The 23,073-nt window shown below is 42.3% G+C and overlaps 2 protein-coding genes and 1 long non-coding RNA gene across 10 annotated transcripts in view; 1 reads left to right on the top strand and 2 right to left on the bottom strand.

Moving 5' to 3' along the window:
* Positions 1–2,963, top strand: part of ASTN2 (astrotactin 2) — a 279,753-nt gene extending 276,790 nt beyond the window's left edge. For all 8 annotated transcript variants that reach the window (XM_081967205.1, XM_081967204.1, XM_081967206.1 and 5 more), the window contains one exon: positions 1,981–2,963. In XM_081967205.1, coding sequence (XP_081823331.1) covers positions 1,981–2,218 — 238 coding nt within the window. In that variant the 3' untranslated portion in view covers positions 2,219–2,963. The remainder of the gene's footprint in view (positions 1–1,980) is intronic.
* A 5,618-nt stretch (positions 2,964–8,581) lies between these two features.
* LOC309399487 lies at positions 8,582–13,737 on the bottom strand. The gene is made up of 2 exons (XR_014176532.1): positions 10,277–13,737; positions 8,582–10,242 (listed from the first exon to the last, which is right to left on the bottom strand). It is a non-coding gene; the product is annotated as an uncharacterized lncRNA (long non-coding RNA).
* A 1,756-nt stretch (positions 13,738–15,493) lies between these two features.
* PAPPA (pappalysin 1) overlaps positions 15,494–23,073 on the bottom strand; it is a 130,637-nt gene continuing 123,057 nt past the window's right edge. The window contains exons 21-22 of the mRNA XM_081967202.1: positions 20,309–20,407; positions 15,494–15,947 (exon numbers count right to left, since the gene is read on the bottom strand). Coding sequence (XP_081823328.1) covers positions 15,840–15,947; positions 20,309–20,407 — 207 coding nt within the window. The 3' untranslated portion in view covers positions 15,494–15,839. The remainder of the gene's footprint in view (positions 15,948–20,308; positions 20,408–23,073) is intronic.

Below are 23,073 nucleotides of genomic sequence, written 5' to 3'. Positions count from 1 at the left end.
GATTTGAAGGCCACGGCTTTCAACTCGTTTTAATTCTACTGTATTTCCCCTGTCAACTAGCAGAAGAATAGAATACCAGAGTTGGAAGGGACCTTGGAGGTCTTCTCTATCTCTGTCTGTCTGTCTGTCTGTCTGTCTGTCTGTCTGTCTATCTATCTATCTATCTATCTATCTATCTATCTATCTATCTATCTATCTATCTATATCTATCTATCTATCTATCTATCTAATAGAATAACAGAGTTGGAAGGGATCTTGGAGGTCTTCTCTGTCTCTGTCTGTCTGTCTGTCTGTCTATCTATCTATCTATCTATCTATCTATCATCTATCTATCATCTATCTATCTATCTATCTATCTATCTATCTATCTATCTATCTATCTATCTATCTATCTATCTAATAGAATAACAGAGTTGGAAGGGATCTTGGAGGTCTTCTCTGTCTCTGTCTGTCTGTCTATCTATCTATCTATCTATCTATCTATCTATCTATCATCTATCTATCATCTATCTATCTATCTATCTATCTATCTATCTATCTATCTATCTATCTATCTATCTATCTAATAGAATAACAAAGTTGGAAGGGACCTTGGAGGTCTTCTCTGTCTCTGTCTGTCTGTCTATCATCTATCTATCTATCTATCTATCTATCTATCTATCATCTATCATCTATCTATCTATCTATCTATCTATCATCTATCTATCATCTATATCATCTATCTATCTATCTATCTATCTATCTATCTATCTATCTAATAGAATAACAGAGTTGGAAGGGATCTTGGAGGTCTTCTCTGTCTCTGTCTGTCTGTCTATCTATCTATCTATCTATCTATCTATCATCTATCTATCTATCTATCTATCTATCTATCTATCTATCTATCTATCTATCTATCTAATAGAATAACAGAGTTGGAAGGGATCTTGGAGGTCTTCTCTGTCTCTGTCTGTCTGTCTATCTATCTATCTATCTATCTATCTATCTATCTATCTATCTATCTATCTATCATCTATCTATCTATCATCTATCTATCTATCATCTATCTATCTATCTATCATCTATCTATCTATCTATCTATCTATCTATCTATCTATCTATCTATCATCTATCTATCTATCATCTATCTATCTATCATCTATCTATCTATCTATCATCTATCTATCTATCTATCTATCTATCTATCTATCTATCTATCTATCTATCTATCTATCTATCTATCTATCTAATAGAATAACAGAGTTGGAAGGGATCTTGGAGGTCTTCTCTGTCTCTGTCTGTCTGTCTATCTATCTATCTATCTATCTATCTATCTATCTATCTATCTATCTATCTATCTATCATCTATCTATCTATCATCTATCTATCTATCATCTATCTATCTATCATCTATCTATCTATCTATCATCTATCTATCTATCTATCTATCTATCTATCTATCATCTATCTATCTATCATCTATCTATCTATCATCTATCTATCTATCTATCATCTATCTATCTATCTATCTATCTATCTATCTATCTATCTATCTATCTATCTATCTATCTAATAGAATAACAGAGTTGGAAGGGATCTTGGAGGTCTTGTATATCTCTATATCTTCCTCCTCCTCCTCCTCCTCCTCCTCCTCCTCCTCCTCCTCCTCCTCTTCTTTTTCTTCCTCCTCCTCCTCCTCCTCTTCTTCTTCTTCTTCCTCCTCCTCCTCTTCCTTTTTCTCCTCCTCTTCCTCTTCTTCCTCCTCTTCCTTTTTCTCCTCCTCTTCCTCCTCCTCCTCTTCTTCTTCCCCCTCCTCCTCTCCACAAACTCCCCTCCCTTTAAATTTGATCGTTTTGCTACCATGGACCAATCTGCTCCTCCTATACCATAACAGCGACTTTAAAAAAATGCCCATTTCTCTTCCCTTCCTCCTCTTCACCTTCCTCGGAGCCTCAAAGCTGGTTTTTCTCCTTCCTCCCCTCCCCCCTTCTCCCTTTCTAGAAAAGCACATCTCATCCTACGCCGGCTGGAGAAAGTCAGTAACCACTGCTCAAGCTTGCTACGGAGCGCCTACATCCAGAGCCGAACTGACACCATGCCCTACTTGTTCTGTCGCAGTGAGGAGGAGCGATCCCCTGGCATGGTGTGGTATAACATCCTGAAGGACACCAAAATCAGCTGCGAGGAGAAGATGATCTCTCTCCTGCGGAACATGTACAGCGACTCCAAGGGACGGTGAAAAAAACACAAACAACCGGGCCGGCCAACCGAGGGCACGATGGGGCAGAGGCGCTCCCCTTTGGCTCAAAAGCAAGGACATGTGGCAACCTATCCATTCAACGAAAGGGAGATCAGCTCGGGAAACCCCACAGCCGTCCGAGGGGGCCGACTAGATTCCCTCCCTCCTCCCTTTTGCTTAAGTTCTCTCTCTTTCTCTCTCTCTCTCTTTTCAATTTACAATAATAATTATTCTTATTTAAGAAAGGAAGTCCATCGTTCCGCTCCATCCAAGGGGAAGGGGAAAGTTAAAATAATTCAGTGAAGGCAATCGCCTTTTTCCAACGTCTTTCTCTCCCAACGCAAATCTCTCGTCCTGGGCTCCAGAATGGATGGAGATGGAAAGAGACGGCGCATCGGGTGGGCTGGGGTGGGGGACCACCCACAAGTGGTGGGCGCGGCCGTTTTCAGCTGTACGTGAGAGGGGGAACAGTGGCTGGCTGACCTTAGATTTTGGCTCCGAGGGACTAAGGCTTGGGTATCGTGAGAATTTTAAGCCGGAAGTCAGAAGGGAAGGACCCGCATTGAAGTAGCCACGGAGAAGTTCGCTGCAAACTGGAGACAGAACTTCGCTAGCGGGCCATGATGAGAACAGTGGCACAAATGAAACATACATCAGATGTCCAAAAACACAAAAGGTTCCTTGAGTGATTGTCACTACCAGTATCCTGACAGGTTGTTCTGTGCATTAAAACATTCATATTTACTTCCAACTTTCCGGCCTGCCTTGTCATTTTTGGGGGGGCGGGGGGGAGTCACGTCAGAAAATCTTCTCTCCCTCGCCCCAAAATACACCTGCTTCCTTTATCGCATGCACTTCAATTCTACCCATTCCTAGGTTTACAAATTGATGCCTTTGTGGCTTTTTCACCCGTCAAAACTGATTCAGATCGGTTTGGAGCAGATATTGTGAGCCTGGGCACGCTTCTAAATATCTGGATCTAATTCAGTTTGGTCCAGTTGGATATGAGTGCCCTAGAAATATCAGATCTCTTTTCCAGATTGCTTGTTGAAATTGGGTTCCAGTTAAATTGGATCTTTGGCCGATCCTTAACAGTGTTATCTGGCAGAATCATTCTTCATCGGTATCGCCTTGTCCTTTAAGTCAGAAATGGAAGTTAAGATCCACTTGCAAGTGAAATGGCACATGGTTACCACCGGGAGAAATTTGGAAACTCTTAAAATTATTATTTTTTTAAATAAAGTTTTTTATTTATTTTTCAATTTAAAAATATATAAACATCCAAACCTCCTTAAGCAGTAAGTCTGTATACAAATATTTCTGTGTAAAATAGAATAGAATGGAATGGAATAGAATAGAATTAGGGTAGGGTAGGGTAGGGTAGGGTAGAATAGAATAGGATAGAAAATAGAATAGAATAGAATAAAATAGAGAATAGAACAGAATAGAACAGAGTTGAGTCGAGTAGAATTAGTGTAGAGTAGAATAGAAAATAGAATAGAATAGAGAATAGAACAAAACAGAACAGAATAGAATAGAATAGAATAGAATTCTTTATTGGCCAAGTGTGATTGGACACACAAGGAATTTGTCTTTGGTGCAGATGCTCTCAGTGTATATAAAAAGATAAGATACATTCATCAAGAATCATAAGGCACAACACTTAATGATAGTCACAGGGTACAAATAAGCAATCAAATCATACTAGGAAACAATCAATATAAATCGTAAGGATTCAAGCAACAAAGTTACAGTCCTGCAGTCATAAGTGGGAGGAAATGGGTGATAGGAACGATGAGAAGACTAATAGGAATAGTAACGAAGCCTTAGTAAATAGTTTGACAGTCCTTCTACAGATTATAATACATTGAACAGTTAAACATGGTAAAGCTCTTCATTTCCTTCTAAACTTATCTTCTAATTAAAAATACAATAACAGTAAAAATAGTTATTCTCATCATACTAATACAATTGTCATTTTATTCTTATCTCTATCGGTATAGTCACTATTCTTTTTGCCTTCTTCTTTTACTTCCAATTTCCTTTTTAAATTCTCTAATCATTGGTAAAACACTTTCCATATCATATATAAAAACAGTTTGCTCTTTCTCCTTAATTGCTAACGTTAATCTATTCATTTCTGCACATTCTAATATTTTCCTAATCACCACCTCATCAATAGGAATCTCTTCACTTTTCCAATATTGTATTTTTTTTTTTTAATTTTGACTGATGGGAGTTACTTGGATGAGTGACAAAATGTCTCCGATTAAACCAACTTTGGTCTAGTCTCCATGATTTAACCTTTTATTGAGAAACTCTGAAATTATATGTGCTTCTAAACATTGTTTGAAATGCTAAAGATATTGCTTCCGGTATCGATATGGCAAAATTAGGGGGCTGGAGGGGACAATGACATCTCTGTTTTAATTGAAAAAAAAAATGGGCAGAAGGTTGGACCTCCCCAAGCGTCTTCCTCATCAATTGTTCCTCTCCATTACGGTCCAAGCTCCCCATTGAAGGACAGAAGAAGACACAGGTAAGATACAATCTGTTGATCTCCATTCAGACTCAAATCATATTGAAGGAGGTGAGAAATCTGTTTTTAACACTTGGGATGGAGAAATCAACTCTTATCCAGTTCTTCTGCAACCTGGATATTCTTGGTGTACGTTCACACCGTACATTAGATCTGTCAAAAATGGAGTTGTTTTAGGAAACTTAAGCCTGTCAGAGTTTGTTGCATAAATTCAAATCCAGAAAGCACACACAGATAACTGATTCAGCTGGATTCGTTATTTTCTCTCTTCCCCTCTCCTGAATAAGTCTTCAACACATTTCAAACACCTGTGCTCAATTGAAGTAAGTCTTTTCTCATGCCTACTCTGGATTCAAGGTGTAACTGCAAAGGATTCCCCCCCCCCTCAATGTAGTTGGTTGCCTGCAACAAGTGTTAGCTGTGAGTATTGGAGCAATGCTTAAACCAGCTTCTGTTCTATGTTGGGAGACAACCTATCTGTTTTCCTGGATTTGTGAAGTTTCTGAAGGACCTTCAGAAGCTACAAGAAAGTGCCATTTTGTCTCTCTTCATTGGAACTTCAGTGACCAACTAGGCTTCCTGACCGTGAGTAATTTATGTATGCATGTATTGCCCCACCCACCCCCTGTAAAGTGAAACCTGGTTTATGTATAGTTCTAAACTTTTACAGGCCAGAATACATAGTTACAACTTCACTGCTTTAAATCCCTTTTACTTTATTCTTCTACTTTACGTTTGTTCTGGTCTTTTGATGATTTTGTAGACTGGGGAAATGCATGGTAGCTGTATCTTTGTTTTACAGTTCAACCAGCGTTAAAGAAATGATGATGAAATGAGCCCCTATAAATTAAAGTTGTTTATAAATGATACACTTCCTCAAAACTTTAAGGCCAGCCATTACAGGAATAAAAGCTTGTTAGGTCAAAGGTGTCAGACCTCTGTCCAACGTAGTGTGTAAAAATCAGAATAACAAGAGTTGGAAGGGACCTTGGAGGTCTTCTAGTCCAACCCCCTGCTCAGGCAGGAAACTCTATACCATTTCAGACAAATCCAGTCTCTTCTTAAAAACGTCTGGTGGGCCACAAGAGATACATCAGCAAGTATGGTAGGCCCAACTGGCAAAAGAAAATCTTAGGACCGCACAAGTTGGGGGGAAAAACCGCTCATTTTAATGTTTCAATTCCTCCGGAGATCTCACCACTTTTTGATTGATAGAAGAGGGGGTTAAAACCCCTTGTTTCTTCTCTTTTAAGTGCTGGCATCTCCTGGGAGAAAATCCGTGGAAGCATTTATATGGAAATGTGCTTTTGAAAAGTTGTGAATGCTTGGAAGCGCAAGGGCAAGGCCACCGAATAAGCCCGTCTGGGAAGAAAAACCACAAAGGGTGGGGGGTTGGGGGGTGGAAGAGGAGACCCACTCCTCTGTTTTTTAAATTCCTCTTGGGTGTTTTTCCAAAAGAGACCTTTCTTGAAATCCAAGCAAGGGGCTGCTACCGTGTTCCCTTTCCTTTTTTTTTTAAAAAAAAACTTTTTATTTTGTTTATGCAAACATCTTTGCACCACATTACATTTCTTTTACATATCTGTTGTGATTCTTTTATCTATCTATCATCTATCTATCTATCTATCTATCTATCTATCTATCATCTATCTATCATCTATCTATCTATATCTATATCATCTATATCTATCTATCTATCTATCTATCTATCTATCTATCTATCTATCTATCTATCTATCTATATCTATATATCATCTATATCTATCTATCTATCTATCTATCATCTATCTATCTATCTATCTATCTATCTATCATCTAGCTATCTAGCTATCTATATATCATCTTTATCTATATCTATCTATCATCTATCTATCTATCTATCTATCTATCTATCTAGCAATCTATCTATCTATCTATCTATCTGCTTCTATTTATTATCTATCTATCTGTCTGTCTGTCTATCTATCTATCTATCTATCTATCTATCTATCTATCTATCTATCTAGCAATCTATCTATCTAGCAATCTAGCTATCTATATCTATATATCATCTATATCTATCTATCTATCTATCTATCTATCTATCTATCATCTATCTATCTATCTATCTATCATCTAGCTATCTAGCTATCTATATATCATCTTTATCTATATCTATCTATCATCTATCTATCTATCTATCTATCTATCTATCTATCTATCTATCTAGCAATCTATCTATCTATCTATCTATCTATCTATCTGCTTCTATTTATTATCTATCTATCTGTCTGTCTGTCTATCTATCTATCTATCTATCTATCTATCTATCTATCTATCTATCTATCTATCTATCTAGCAATCTATCTATCTAGCAATCTAGCTATCTATATCTATATATCATCTATATCTATCTATCTATCTATCTATCTATCTATCTATCTATCATCTATCTATCTATCTATCTATCATCTAGCTATCTAGCTATCTATATATCATCTTTATCTATATCTATCTATCATCTATCTATCTATCTATCTATCTATCTATCTGCTTCTATTTATTATCTATCTATCTGTCTATCTATCTATCTATCTATCTATCTATCTATCTATCTATCTATCTATCTATCTAGCAATCTATCTATCTATCTATCTATCTATCATCTATCTATCTATCTATCATCTAGCTATCTAGCTATCTAGATATCATCTTTATCTATATCTATCTATCATCTATCTATCTATCTATCTATCTATCTATCTATCTATCTATCTATTTATCTATCTATCTGCATTTATATTATTTCATACATCCTTTTTCTTCATTCTATATAAAGCATTCTATATATTCTATGTATAACAACCTTTATTTCATTTGACTCATTTTGTATCCATTTCCTATTATTTATTTGCTACGGTCTATTTCGTATTTCTATCTTTTAATCATTTTCCGCTTTTGTAGTAGTTTTGTAATTTGTTCATCTTTCTTCCTTTCTTTTTGCTTTCCTACTTCCCCCCCTCCCTTTCCTCTAGCCAAATATTCCATAAACCCCCTACGGAGTAATATTCAGATTCTCCTTTCTCTTTTAATTCTTTCGTGAGCCTATCCATCTCTGCACATTCCAATATTATTTTTATTACATTTTATTCTGTTGGTGTGTAATTATTTTTCCAGTTCCGTGCCAATGTAATTCTCGACGCCGTGCTTATGTGTAGAATTAAGTATCTACTATTTTTTTTCATAATTTCCTTTTATAATTCCTAACAGAAATCGTTCCGCTTTTAGTTCAATTTGGTGTGTGGTGATCTCCTCCAGCCAATCTTTTATTTATTTTTCCCCCAATATTTTTTCGCTGATGTGCACGTCCACCACATATGGTAGTATGTTCTGTGTTGCTGGTTGCATTTCCAACAGATAGGTGTTTCCTTTCCATTCCCTTTGAATATTTTTGTCTCTGTCCATCTTGCCAAAAATATTTCCCCCTCCGCCAATGGAAATGACACTAATAAGGTTGTGTCTTGGTAAGTTAAGACATTTGTGTGTGTGTGTGTTACTTTTTTCATATGTGGTTCAAAGTTCCTTCTTATGCAAGGCAAATTAGTAGAGGACTCCAAGATCCCTCTCCCAGTTACTACTATTGATAGGGTTGGAAGGGACTTTCGAGGTCTTCTAGTCTGACCCCTTGCTCAAGCAGGAAATCCTATATCAGATCTGGGCATTCTGTAGCCCATGGGTGACATCCTAGCCCTTTAGTTGCCCCTGTCCAACTCATTGCAAGGAGCCAAAATAAACCAAAGATGCAGACACATTGTATTAATAATAATAATAATAAAGAATGAATGTCCAGTTCAGATATTTTTCTTTTAATGCACATGTATATCATTGTGTTGGAGTCATTGTTGTCTCCGGGGGAAAAAAATCCATCAAGGTGAGTTGAATGACGCGTAGACGTTAATATACAAAAATCACGCTTTTGGGTATCGGTGCATACAAGGTATTATATTTATATAATATAGAATTTTAACATACAGGAAGAGACAATGGGGAAAAAATAGTTTCCATGTATATCGACAGTATTTTTTTTAATAAATCAAAAATAATAATAATAGCCAGTTGCTTTTTTTTCTTAAAAAAAAGGTGGGAAGGGAGTGGGAAGGGAGGAACTTATTTAAAAAATACCAGATTAGAAAATTAGAAAAGACAAACTTGAACAGAAAACAGAAGACTTGGGGAATCAAACCTCCCTGCCCCGCCCTGGAATCTGTACTAAAACAATAACAATAATTATAATAATAAATTAGATGAATCGTCGTGTAAATATAATTTTTAAAAATGACCATCTTAATAAATAAGCTTTTTTTTTCTTTTTACTATTTACATCTTTATATATTGCTTGAAGATTTAAATTAGATCTGTTAAAAACAAATGAATGCAGCAACAAAACAATTTCTTTTCATTTTTTTTAAAGGGGGAGTGAACCCCCCAAAAAACCGGAGCAGCAAACTTACAGGCGTGAGGTACAGATGTAAGATTTAAACTGTGTTTTCTTTTCTCATTTCGCCTATCTCCTTTTTCCTTTCTCTTGTCCCTTTCTCTTCCTTTTTTGTTTATACAGTAGACCAGTAAAAATCTTATGAAAACATTTGCAGTTATGGGAGGTTGGTTGCGCATTGGATGATGCTGGCATGGAGCGTGGTGTAACTGAAAAGCCCAACAGTAACCATCTTAAGTATTAACAGGAATTTTAAAAAATATGATACAAGAGGCCTTGGTGCTCTCTGCACTGGGTGGTTTTCTTGCAGACGTCTCATAACCCAACTAGGTAATGTCATCAGCACTAGAAGGGAGTAGGATTTTCAGGAAGGAGGAGGAAAAGAAGGAGGGAGAGGAGATAGATGAAAAGGAGAAAGAGTAAAAGAAGGAAGAGAGGGAGAAGGAGAAGAAGGGGAAGAGGAGGAGGAGAGATAGATGAGGAGGAAAAGAAGAAGGAGGGAGAAGAGATAGATGAAAAGGAGAAAGAGAGAGGGAGAAGGAGAAGAGGAGGAGAGATAGATGAGGAAGAAAAGAAGAAGGAGTTAGAGGAGATAGATGAAAAGGAGAAAGAAAAAGAAGGAGAAGAAGAAGAAGAAGAAGAAGAGGAAGAGGAAGAGGAAGAGGAAGAAGAAGAAGAAGAAGAAGAAGAAGAAGAAGAAGAAGAAGAAGAAGAAGAAGAAGAAGAAGAAGAAGAAGAAAGAAGACGACAACTGAGCTTGGTGGTTTTCTTGCAGACACTTCATGACTCCAATAAGTAACATCATCTCTGCAAACCCCACTCCCTTCTAGCACTGATGACATTACCTAGTTCAGCCATGAAATGTCTGCAAGAAAACCGCCAAGGTCAGACAACACCGAGCATCCCGCAGTCCTCCTCCTCCCTGCTAACCCCACTCGCTTCTAGCACTGATGATGTCGCCTAGTTGGGTCAATGGAATGTCTGTGAGCAAACCCCCGAGCCCAGAGACCCCTCCCCGGGATTCCTCCTTTCAACCCTGAGCTACAAATATTCTCCTCTATCGACAGGGTAATGTCCATATCAAGGAATGCTTGGTAGTACGAGTTACTATACAGATAGGTAGATATATATTTCGCCAGTAGAGAGGCTTCTGTTGGCGCGGGTATCATTTCTCTCGATGTTAGCAACCAACGGGTAGAAAATATGAGGTCCCCCTGCTCTCTTTGTGTGTTCCCCTTGTGTGTGTGTGTTCTAAAAGTCACTCTCCCTCTGTAATTGCTGTTAGGACATTTCAGGACAAATGGTGTCCTATTTCTCCTCACTCACCTCCTAATTTCTGGGGAGGGGACGGAAATCATCTCTTTTTGAACCCACCTCCCTCAAATTCCAGAGACCGCCCTGAAAAGATTCAACTGGGCAAGAAGACAGGATGGGGGGGGAAAACCCACACCGTCCGGCCAACTAGCCTGGCTGGAGACCTAACATGACCTTCTGATGGAAGGATGGTCAGGAAACATCTCTCATTTGGCGTCCCAAGAAAGTTGACCGATGTCTCTTTGTATCCATGGGTACATGGGACAGGAAACGACACCTCGTCCTTTCCTGCCACAAGTGCTTTTGGTGAGAAAAGGATGGAGAGAAAATAATATATCTCATCAGCACCTTTTGGTGCTTTGATGTAGCCGGTCATGGTGTATTGTTGGCCATGGCACTCTAGTCCTGTCTTCAGAAAATGGTCATAGGTCCATAGGGGCCCTGAAAGCCTCAACCAAGTGGGTCTTCTCGTACTTTATCACTTCCTGGCATGAGTTTGGCCCAGACTTAACCTCTCTGTGGTCTACCCCAAAGCTGACTCATGTTCTTCAGCCGCAGTTCAGTGGGCTGAATTCCCATGGTTAGTTGAAAACCATGAGTTCTCCCATGGTTGAAAACAAGAATTCTTCAGCCACAATTCAGTGGCTGAATTCCCATGGTTGAAAATCAAGATGCTTTTCATGATCAAGAGGTCTTTGAGGAGGACCTCAACAAGACTCATGGTCTCTTTGAATTGGTTCTCTACAACTTTTGCTCATCTCCAGATACTGATTTCCAACCACAGGGCTGGATGAGAGCTTTCTAGGTGACTTCTTTGGGTAGACCACCGGTCCACTAAATGGCTTGCGCTTCACTTCTCATCCTTGATCATGTGAAGGAGATACTGCCCAATGATAATGAAGGTTGACACTATCTCGGGGTAACAATTACAACGGGGTGATCTTAGTTATGCTTTGTAGACCTCTCTTTTTTTAAAAAAAATACCTCTGCAGTTAGGCAAGTCTGTGAAATACTGATAAACATATGTATAACAAACATAGGGGAGGAAAGTGAGGAGAATGTACGCACATGCAAATATTTCAAAATATTTCATCTCTTCCACCCATATTCACAAGTCATGGGACGCCAGTTGCTCAGGAAGGTAATTCTTGCTATCTAACCAACAATGGAAGGAAGGAACGAAAGAAGTTCAACCATGGGTTGGATCTTCAGCAGCTTCTCAGGCTTGCTTCCATAACCTCCCTGGGTGTGTGCAACGCACAGCTTCCAACACATTGTAAATCTTGTGTTATTTTAGAGAGCGCTGCTCTTTGGAGGCCATAAAACGTTGACCCACGCAGCGTTCAGAAGTCCCTTCTGTTGACCTGTCCAAATACTTCTGTTAAATAGAAGTATTTAGCTACTCGGGGACCTGAAGAGCCTGGCCAGTTGGAGATGACCTACAACCTTGAGCAGCCATGGTTCAGTGAGAAGGAATGTTGGTCGTTGTAGGCCAGCAACATCTGGAGGAATTCAGGTTTTCCCATCCTTTCTTTCGACTGGCATGAAATGGATGTTTCGTTTCAAACACAAACACCAGCTCTGATATTTCTCATCCCTCGTCACGTCTTGGCCCAACACCAGACCACTGTCTGGAAAAATGTGGAGGGATATTTTTTTTTCCCCTCCCCTTCAGATGTTCCTCAAATCAGTTGCAGCAATTTGCAGGCCAAGATTTTTTTTTAAAAAAAAAAAAAAACCCTGACATTCCCCACCTTCTCCCCTCCGTCTTCTCTCTTCCTTCCAAACAAAAATGAAACACAGGTAAAAAACGAAATCGAACCTACAGTTGCAACCGAAGGACACCATGACAGAGGTAGCTGAAGCCTGCTTCCAAAGGACCCTCCAAGATGGAGGAGGAGGAGGAGGAGAATGAGGATGACTGTAGGGTCCTTGGTGCTCTCTGAGCTTGGGTCTTTTCTTTCAGCTGTTTCATGACCCAACGAGGTAATGTCATCAGTGCTAGAAGGGAGTTTGTGGAGAGGAGGAGGAGGAGGAGGAGGAAGAGGAGGATGACTGGGGGGGGGGGGTCCTTGGTGCTCTTTGAGCTTGGTTCCTTGCTTGCAGAATGCAGATGTTTCATGACCCAACGAGGTAATGTCATCAGTGCTAGAAGGGAGTGGGGTTTGTGGAGAGGAGGAGGAGGAGGAGGAGGAGGAGGAGGAGGAGGAGGAGGAGGAGGAGGAGGAAAAAGGCAATCCCCCAACCTGAATTTGCACTTTCCCCTTGAGGACGAAAACATTTTGCTTCTCATCCAAGAAGCTTCTTCGGTTCACAATCAAAGAAGCTCTCTTGGATGAGAAGCGAAAACGTCTTCGAGGGGGGAAAAAAACCCAGAGAGAGTCCAGTTTCCTCTTGAACCTTTAGGACCCACTCAACCAGTTCAACCAGTTGCTAATTGGCCTCCCAAGTTCCATCCATCCCCGGGCAATATGCCGGCAGCCAGGAAGAGCTGAGGACAGGGGGCTCAAACAAGGTTATTGTGAAGGCCTGGGATGGAAAGATCTCTGGGATTTGACGTTGGCAACCTTCGCAGAGTATCTCAAACCCCAAACTTGCAAATGTCAGCTCAACTTGAAGGCTTTCCAAAGAGACTAACTCTTTCCCCCAAACTCAACTCGCGCTCATTCTCTCTTTCTCCTCCCAGGGATTAAATGCTCTGGGGGGGAAGCCAACTTTCTCTGCCATCTGGAGTGCCCCGAGGTTGTGGTTTGTTCTCACCCGAATGGCATCCAGACCGTAGCGATGGAGCCATTCTGCGTAAAAACCACAAGCTAACACACACACCCCCAAGCGACAATATGCTTAACTTGTGCCTCCTGGTCCATGGGCCACGGGAAGGAAGGGTTGGCTCCCGTGTTTTTGGCCACAGCCGAGGAGAAATGGAGATGCTTCCCAGATTCCTCGTAGGAGGAGGAGACCCAGGTTGAAGGAGAGGGGCCTTCCGGCTGATCCAACAGGCGAGGCCGGAGAATGAGGACTCGGCAGTCCCCGAGGCTGACCCCAAAGAGGACAAAATGGGAGAGGTTAGACTGCAAATTCAACCCTCCTTGGGGTTTTGTTTTGTTTTTGCAAAATAGGATTTTCCAAGAAAAAAAAATTAATACTGATATATGGGATTCCTTCAGCTGCAAAGTTGGCTGGAAGTCCTCATTTCCCCTTAAGGCATGGTCCTGTCCCTCCCTCCCTGTCCCTCCCTCCCTCAATCACTTATACCCATGATGGTGAACCTATGGCACCCGTGCCATGGGGGGGCATGCAGTGCCCTCTCTGTGGGCACGTGCCCTGTTGCTAGCTGGTTTCCACCAGTCAGCTGGTCTTCATGGGCGCAGGAGAGGTGGAAAACGGCCTGAGAATGGGCCAAAAAATGGCCCAAAACAGCCCAAAAACGGTGTTTTCCCAGCAGTTTTCAGGCTATTTTAAAGCTATTTTAAAGCCATTTTCTGGGCCATTTTTGGGCTGTTTTTCAGGCTGTTTTCACGCTGTTTTTGGGCTGTTCTTTGGGCTGTTTTTAGCCTGAACAGTTCTTCCTCACTGACTTACAGTGTTGCCTCAGCTACCTTTTTCTTTTTAAAGTGTTATTTTGAAGGCTGAAGAGAAAACAGGAATTAAACCAGGGCTGTCTAAACCTAGTGGCTTTTAAGACTTGCAGACTTCAACTCCCAGCATTCCTTGCTGATTCGGGGAATTCTGGGAGTTGAAGTCCCTACCTCTTAAAAAATCGCCAAGGTTGGATAACCCTGATCCCAACAGATGAAACATGGGCCGGGAAAGAAGCTAGGAGGACCTGCCTTGTCGCTGAGCAGGAGTTTGCCAACTTTTAAGGCTCGTGGACTTCAACTCCCATCATTCCACACTAGCTCGGGAATTCTGGGAGTTGAAGTTCCTGAAGTCTTAAAGTCACCAAGGCTGGATAGGCCTGATCCCAACACATGAGACATGGCGAGGAAGAACTGTCTGTCACCCAAGTACGAATAGATTGGGGGAGCGTCCCTTGTCCCTGTTGTCTACTGGAGCTTTTGTTCTGGCGAAGGGAAGCCCTTCAGGTTGGGCGATTCCCCCGTTTCTTCCCCAGTGTGACACAGACACATACAGAGGGGGAGACGGATAGGCAAGGAGGATTTGGAAAGGCAGGCAGTTTGATAAAAGCAATTTTAAGGCAGACTGTCCGGTTGTTTGGAAGGTTAAAGGTCACCCTGTTCCTGAAATGGGAAGGGGATTTTGGTTGACTGAGAATCTAGCAGCAGCAGTATTAGCAGCATGGCGGAATGGAGATATAAATGGTTGATCTTCTCGGTCCTCTGTAGTCTTTCTCTGGTTCTCTGGCAGCGACGGGAGCATGTAGCAGCTTTTGCCCTCTTGGCGCTCGGCAACCCCTCGGACCACAGGGGTGGCCTTCCACGAGAGCTGGCAAGGTGTTGAGAAGGCCTCTCTCCTTGCTCTCTGGTGGTGACCATGCCTTCTAGACATAGGGAGGGGACCAAGCGACACTTGGCTTGGTCAAAGAGGTCCTGTTTTCTCTGGAAGAAACGGCTTGAGGGTTGTCAACATTTGCTGGGGGCACAAAGGTTGAGCTCCCGTCTCTTATCTAAACATACCATCTCTCTCTCTCTCTCTCTCCCTCCCTCCCTCCCTCCCTCTCTCTTTTCTGTCCCTCTTTCCTCCCTCCAATAGTTTTCTCTCTATAAATATTAGGCGAAACATTGATCTATGTTTCTCGCCACAATCCAGAAATGCAGAAAACCAAAACTTGACTCCGAAGACATAACCAAAACCGAATCTAACGAAAAACCGTAACACGCTTCCTACGAGATGGAGGCGGTATTGAGTAACACATGCTTTCTTCTTCCCTCACCCCCCTAAACCCACCCCACCCCGATGATGACCCGCCCTGGAATGTCCTCTTTATATTTTTTTGGCGGTCTTGCTTGTTCTCGCTAGTTAAGATACAATTAATACAAATAACCCGGCTCGACGCCGTTTCCCCTCCGCCAGAGTTTTCCGGGTCTCCTCGGGCAAAGGAAACGGAAGGCAGAACCGGTTGCAGTCTATAAATGCCCCTAGTGCAGAAATGACACCAAGGGGACAGTTCTGAGCAGCTTGTTTTTTTAAAAAATAATAATGATACTGATAAAACGAGAGGTGGAATGGCGCGTCTCCTTGCCTGCCGTTGGCGGGGAAGCTCTCTCTCTGTGTGTGTGTGTCTCTGTCTTTCTTTCTCTCTGTGTGTGTCTGCTGTGCCTTCGCGCTCAGGGTTAGGCAAAGTTGAAGCCACGGTGGTCTTGTGGCTTGTGCTCTTCAGCGTTGGGGTCTAAGCAAGCACATTCTCCCTGCAGGTCGCAAGACATGGGGAACGGGATGACCTGTAAGAGAAGGAATAAAAAGAGTCAGAAGGGATCTTGGAGGTCTTCTAGTCCAACCCCCTGCTCGAGGAGGAGACACTACACCAAACTCAATTTCATCAGGGTTATGGTTGACCTTGGAGGGCTGGGGCGGGGGGCACGATTGTCCTTGGTTCTGTGAACTGGTAGTAAAAAAAAAAATAGCTTCCAAGGATCGTGCAGCTCACATCTGAGCCGCGCAGTCGTCGGAAGCTATTTTTTTAAAAGCCTTTTAAAGCATTTTTCCCCCTGCTATGTAGGCTCGTTTTCGACGCCACGCACATGCAAAGCACATGCCTGGAAGGTGCGCACGCATGCACGGTTGCAAACCAGGGATAAACCTAAGTGAATCCCTCCACTGCACCATACCAAGCACGTTATTATAATAACCCCGCCAGGTTTATAAGTAAGTTGGTCTTGCTGAAGTAAGGAAGCCAGTTTCGAAGGATTGCATCAGGAAAGGGGAGGGACCGAGCCGGCGATGCGGGAGGGGAGGAACGAAGTCCCCCGTGTCTTTCCCCATCTGCGCTGCCAGCATTAATGGTTGAATTCCCCTCCCTTGCTGGCCGGTGCCACAACCTATTCCCCCCCCCTTTTTTTTTTCATTTCAGCCTTTGCAACACTCCGTCTATCCCTAATGACAGCTTCTCCCGCGATGACACCCACGGGGGCTTCTGGAAATAGACAAGGTATTTATAGATAGACTTTCACCACCCTGGACGCTCCCTGTAGCATGCCTCTACCTGCTTTATGACACCCAAGTTACGCAAAAGAAAGGATGGATGGGACAGTTTCTCTTCCACCCTGCATCTTGGTGGAAACTCAATGCGTTGACCACTGGATCTGGCCTCCCAAAAGCAGGATGACCTGTTTCTTTGTGAACTGCAGGGAATTTCAGATTTATTGCCACGCGAGGGAGGCTTGTAGCAAAAGCTTTCCGGGGTGCACAGGTCCATCAAAGTCCCCCCCCCCCCCAGATGGATTTTGCCCCCAAGGGAACTGGACTTTCTTGTGTGTGTGTTTTTCCTACGAAAAGCTTCTTCTTCTTCCTCCTCCTCCTCCTCCTCCTCCTCCTCCTCCTCCTCCTCCTCCTCCTCCTCCTCCTCCTCCTCCTTCTTCTCCCGTTTCCTCTTCCTCTTCTTCCTTCTCTTCTTCTTCTTTTCTCATTCTGCTGAGATTGTCGATCAGAAAGGTTCAACAGTTCGGCGGTTTGAATCCCTAGTGCCGCGTAACGGAGTGAGCTCCCGTGACTTGTCCCAGCTTCTGCCAACCTAGCAGTTCGAAAGCACGTAAAAAAATGCAAGTAGAAAAATAGGAACCACCTTTGGTGGGAAGGAAACAGCGTTCCGTGCACCTTTGGCATTGAGTCATGCCGGCCACATGACCACGGAGACGTCTTCAGACAGCGCTGGCTCTTCAGCTTTGAAACGGAGATGAGCAGCGCCCCCTAGAGTCAGAAACGACTAGCACGTATGTGCAAAGGGAACCTTTATTGTTTGAAAATGGGGGTTTATTTTAAGTAGTTTTAATTGTAATGCATTTTCTGAACCGTAAGCCCCCAGGGTCATTGACTGAGATGAGGACGGCAATAGAAACTGGAGAAAGGAAGTATTGATTTCACAAAGGACAGTCATGCTATAAGCTATATTTAATTCCACACATCTATGCCCCACAAATGACACAAAATCTAATTTTGGCCCTGTCCTCACCTCACCTGTTCTTGCCTGAGAAATTGCTTAGCTCTGCGGTAATGCATAGCTCTGCCTTCATGAGTTAGGGGATGGTTTTCTGACTTGAAAGGAGTAAGATATTCAGGGAAAGAATGTTCTAACTTTGGGTCTTTTTTAACAAACATTGTAAGTTTTCTTTCACCGGATTTATAAATCTCTTGCACATGCTTTGACCTCTTGAATTGCTTCTTACAAACCAGGTGAAGTATTAGTAAGTTAAGGTCAAGGTTCCCCTCACACAGATGTGCTAATCGTTCCCGACTCTAGGAGGCGGTGCTCATCTCCGTTTCAAAGCCGAAGAGCCAGTGCTGTCCGAAGACATCTCCGTGGTCATGTGGCCGGCATGACTCAACGCCCCCAAAGGCGCACAGAACGCTGTTCCCTTCCCACCAAAGGTGGTCCCTGTTTTTCTACTTGCATTTTTAAACGTGCTTTCGAGCTGCTAGGTTGGCAGAAGCTGGGACGAGTCACGGGAGCTCACTCTGTAACGCGGCGCTAGGGATTCGAACCGCCAAACTCCCAAGCTCGGCGTCTTAGCCACTGACCCACCGCGCCCCCCGAAGTATTAGTAGCGCTTTCTAAAGCTTTCGTTAGGCCACACCTGGCGTACTGCATCCAGCTTTGTTTACCACATTACAAAAAGATGTTGAAGACTTTGGTGAAAGTGCAAAGAAGAGCAACGGAGATATTGTATCATAACAGATACAAAATTAAGGTCAAGCACTCCAAACTCGATTGCAGAAAAGACGGCTTTGGCAACAGACTGGCCAATGCCTGGAATGCATTACCTGATATTGTGGTTTCTTCCACAAACCCACAAAATTTTAACCTTAGACTGTCTACCGTTGACCTCACCCCATTCCTAAGAGATCTTTAAGGGGCACCAGCGTACCTTCCGCCCCCACGGTCCCTGTCCTAATATTCCCTTGTATTCGTATTCATTTTATGTATTCACAATCATGTCTACACTTGTATCTGCTGTCTAATTCATACTTGACGAAATAAATGAAATAAAAATAAAAGATTGAGGGCCTGGAGACCAAGATAGATGAGGAACAGTTGCAGGATTTGGGTTTGGCTAGTCTAGAGAAAAGAAGGACTGGGGGGGAACACGATAGCAGTCTTCCAGTATTTAAGGGGAGCTGCCACAAAGAAAAGAGGGGTCAACTTATTCTCCAAAGCACCGGAAGAGAGAACAAGAATCAATGGATAGAAACTCATCAAGGAGAGAAGCAACGTGGAATGAAGGAGGAGAAACTTCCTAACGGTGAGGACAGTGGAACTGCTTGCCACCAGAGGTTGTGGGTGCACCCTGGGGTTTTTTTAGAAGAGATTGGACAACCACCTATCTGTAATGGTATCGGGTCTCCCGCTTCAGCAGGGGGTTGGACTAGAAGACCTCCAAGGTCCCTTCCAGCTCTATTCTGATTGATTGATTGATTGAAATAACCTCTGCACACTTCCCAGAGTCTCAATCAAACCCGAATCCAGCAGATTACCTTTTCACTGCTGCAGAATCATTACGATTATTTTTAAAATGCTGCCCTGTGGCTTTAAAACATTACAGCAGCTGAATTCTTAAGAATGAGCTCACCAGGCCAAGGGGGAGTTGGCTTCTCTTTGAAATGCAAAACAAAAAACCCCCAAACTTGGGGGTATTTGATATAGATTATCTCTTTTCTCCCCTCACTCTGTCACAAAAATGTATTCCTCTGCCGTGCTGGGCCAGCCGGTTTTTGTTAATTTATTCCCAAATGTTGGGCCCTTCATAAACCTCAGCGAGGCTTTTAAAATTCCAAAGGGGGAAGGAGGCTAGCATCTTTATAAGATAAGGGAAGAATGGGAATTCAAAGACAGGTGGGCCTCATCGCAGAAGGAGGGTGAAACACAAGCGAGGGAATCCAATATAAACTTCATTTCCCCTTCTGCTGGTTGACTGATAAAATAGATCCATTATACTTCCAGGAGATTAAAAGAAACAGAATATGACAGAATAAGCAAGTTGGAAGGGACCTTGGAGGTCTTCTAGTCCAACCCCCTGCTCAGGCAGGAAATCCTACACCACTTCAGACAAAGGGTTGTCCAACATCTTCCTAAAAGCCTCCAGTGTTGGAGCATTCACAACTTCTGGAGGCAAGTTGTCCCACTGATGAGTTCTAGCTGTCAGGAAATTTCTCTCTTTGTTCTAGGTTGCTTCTCTCCTTGATTAATTTCCACCCATTGCTTCTTGTCCTGCCTTCAGGTGCTTTGGAGAATAGCTTGACTCCCTCTTCTTTGGGGCAGCCCCTGAGATATTGGAAGACTGCTATCATGTCTCCCCCTAGTCCTTCTCTTCATTGGAGCAAATCTAAGGCGTTCAAGTTAAAAAAAAATGAAGCTTGCTTGCCTTCCTCCTTCAGAATCTCTATAACTTGTTTCTTTTTTTTCCTCTCAGGTTACTACAGGAGAATCTACTCAAAGGACATTAAGACGGCGTGAAAGTCCTCCTGTTAGCAGAGTCTCCAGTTTGTTTTGATCGCAAAGGGGAAAACAGTCGTTGCAATGGAAAGGAGAAATCCAAAGGAGATGAACCATCTTGGACATATTACACAACGGCCGAGAAAGCCATCTTACCTTTTTGGTCTTCACTGTCGAGACGCAGCAATCTCCGTCGTCGTAGTTGCAAAAGGCTCGGTTGTTGATCGGATCACAATAGTTGTCACCCCCAAAAGGCTGGAAAAGAAGAAGAAGAAGAAGAAGAAAAAAAGAGATGAGGACAATGTCAACTTGCTCATTATTGAACATTAGGAATTGGCCACCACCATGAGGACTCTGGAGAATGATAAGCGAGAGAAATTAAATGTTTTTTTGTGGAAAATCCAGACCTGTTCCAGGTCCAGCCACCCAGTTACTCCATGAAAGGAAGAGCACCTAATAAATTTTACAGGTTATTATTGATGAGTTATTGCAAAATTGTGGAAACCTATTTGGGATAAGTGTATTTTGGAGGTTTGATGGCTAACAACAACACTTTATTTGGAGTAGTGCCATCAAATTATATAGCCATGGAAAGAGAATTTAACCAAGAATGTCATGCAACAAAGTTTGTTCAATTGTTTGTATTCTATGAAAAGGCACAGCCAAATATAGCCAGCATAAAACCTAGTTACTAGAAGCAATAGTTCAATCCTGGTTTCCCATTATAACAGCTGCAGAACGAAAAGACTTGGCTCACTCCATGTAAGGCCTTACTTTATGCTAAAGTTTACCCAATTAAGTTTTAACTGACATGGTGATCATTTTTATATATCTGTTTGTTTTTTCCCTATGGTGATCATTTTTGCATAGCTTGTTTTTTTTCTACGTGTTTCACTTTCCTCCTTTGTAACTGCTATTCTAATAGCAAATCCTTCATAAAAGTTACTGCATTACGTTCTTGATTAAATTATCTTTCCATTGATATATAATTTTATGGTACTACTCCCCCCCCCCAAAAAAGTGGTGTTATTAGCCATCAATCCTCAAAAATACTGTACACTTTTCCCAAAAAGGTTTCCACAATTTTGGCCACTTCTGTATTGTATTGAAAAATCATAGACTTGTGTGTGGATATGTTGCTCCTTTGTTAAGCTTTGCTATTATCTCTTGTCTCCATTTCTTTTAAAGTTCTCTGCAATGGAACTATTTTCCCTTCAAAGGTAATTGTTTTTTTTTTCTTGCAATAATCCCTTATTTTAGCTTTTTTTTTTAAGATCGAGGAGCAACAAACTCAGCTCCTTTAAGACTTGTGGACTTCAACTCCCAGAATTCCTCAGCCAGCCAAAGGGAATTCAGGGAGTTGAAGTTCCCAAGCCTTCAAAGTGGCCAGGTTCGCAATAACCTGTGTTAGATCATTGTCAGGCATAGTGTGAAAGCGTACAAGACTGCAGATTGTTAGCTGACTATGAATGTGGAAATGTGTTCTAAGAACTCTACTTCTTAGTTCTAAGAACTAAGAACTTTCCTGCCTAGGCAGGGGGTTGGACTAGAAGACCTCCAAGGTCCCTTCCAACTCTACTATTGTATTGTAACTCAGTGTGTGCATTTCGGTCTTTTGAGGTTAATTAACTGGTGTTTCTGTAAAATAAAGGCAATCATAATTTGCACCGGTTCTTGTTTTCATTTTTTTTATGAAGCCCATGGTGAGACTTGGAGTACAGAAACAAAACTCTTTGGTATTTAAACAATCTTAGCAGGGACTTTCTGTCCTCAAAGGTCCATTCAAGGCAGCTGAAGTCCCATCGAAGGCCCATTCAAGGCAGCTGTGTTCCCAGCAGACATCTAGTGATACACAGGTGGCCCAGGTAGCTTGCTACTTCCTGTCATTAGCAGGTACTTCCTGTCCAGTGGTCCAAAACCCCCAGTCCCATTTTTAAACCCCTTCTGGCACAGGGCCAAGAAGTCCCATTAAAGGCCCATTCAAGGCAGCTGTGTTCCTAGCAGACATCTAAGTGCTTTCCCATTGCCTTACCTTGGGCCCAGGAGTAGACCAGGTAGCTTGCTGCTTCCTGTCCTTAGCAGGGGCTTCCTGTCCAGTGGTCCAAAACCCCCAGTCCCATTTTTAAACCCCTTCTGGCACAGGGCCAAGAGGTCCCATTAAAGGCCCATTCAAGGCAGCTGTGTCCCTAGCAGACATCTAAGTGCTTTCCCATTGCCTTTCCTTGGGGCCCTTGTAGGACGGATAGCCTGGTGGTCCCGAATCTGTAATGCCATATTACAATGATGTCATCTTTTTGTGCATTACGTCGTCTGTTATAGGGAAAACCTGTTTCCAGCCTATTCTCTTGGCTCTGTTCCCAGGGTGATGCAATGCCATATTAGAATGATGGCATCTTTTCTTGTGCATTACGTCATCTCTTATAGCTAGGGGAAACCTAGTCTATTCTCTTTGGTTTCTGCCAGGGGCAATGCAATGCCATCTTCCAATGATGTTGTCTCTATTGTGCATGACTTCACTCACATTCTAGCCTATTCCCTTGGCTTTGCGCCCGCCGTGGACCAAGGAAAGAAAGCGGTGATGTCGTCCTGTTTTCCAATGGTTTCACCCCCCGAAGTTTGTTACATCATTTCCCCCCCCCCTTTTTGTGGGAACCCTGAATTTTCTGTCCGCTAGGCGCTGAAAAAAGATTGGAGTGATGTAATCTTCAGGGTAACATTATGCTTGTGATCAGGGGTGGGTTGCTGTCACTCATTCTATCAGTTCACAACCCCCCCTCCCCGCCCGTTCTGTTCAGTGTAAATTGTTCTTCGCGCATGCAGTCACTAAAAAAACCACAATGGCTGCGCCCAACAGCCGGCTCTTAAAGCGTTTTATTATGTTTTAGTTACAAAAATAAACTTCCATCTTAACGTGATTTCCC

This window comes from Natrix helvetica (assembly GCF_964273705.1).
Source record: "Natrix helvetica genome assembly, chromosome: 15".
Lineage (NCBI taxonomy): Eukaryota > Metazoa > Chordata > Lepidosauria > Squamata > Natricidae > Natrix > Natrix helvetica.
The sequence above is the reverse complement of the archived record's forward strand: the minus strand, read 5'-3'. Positions and strand labels throughout refer to the sequence as shown.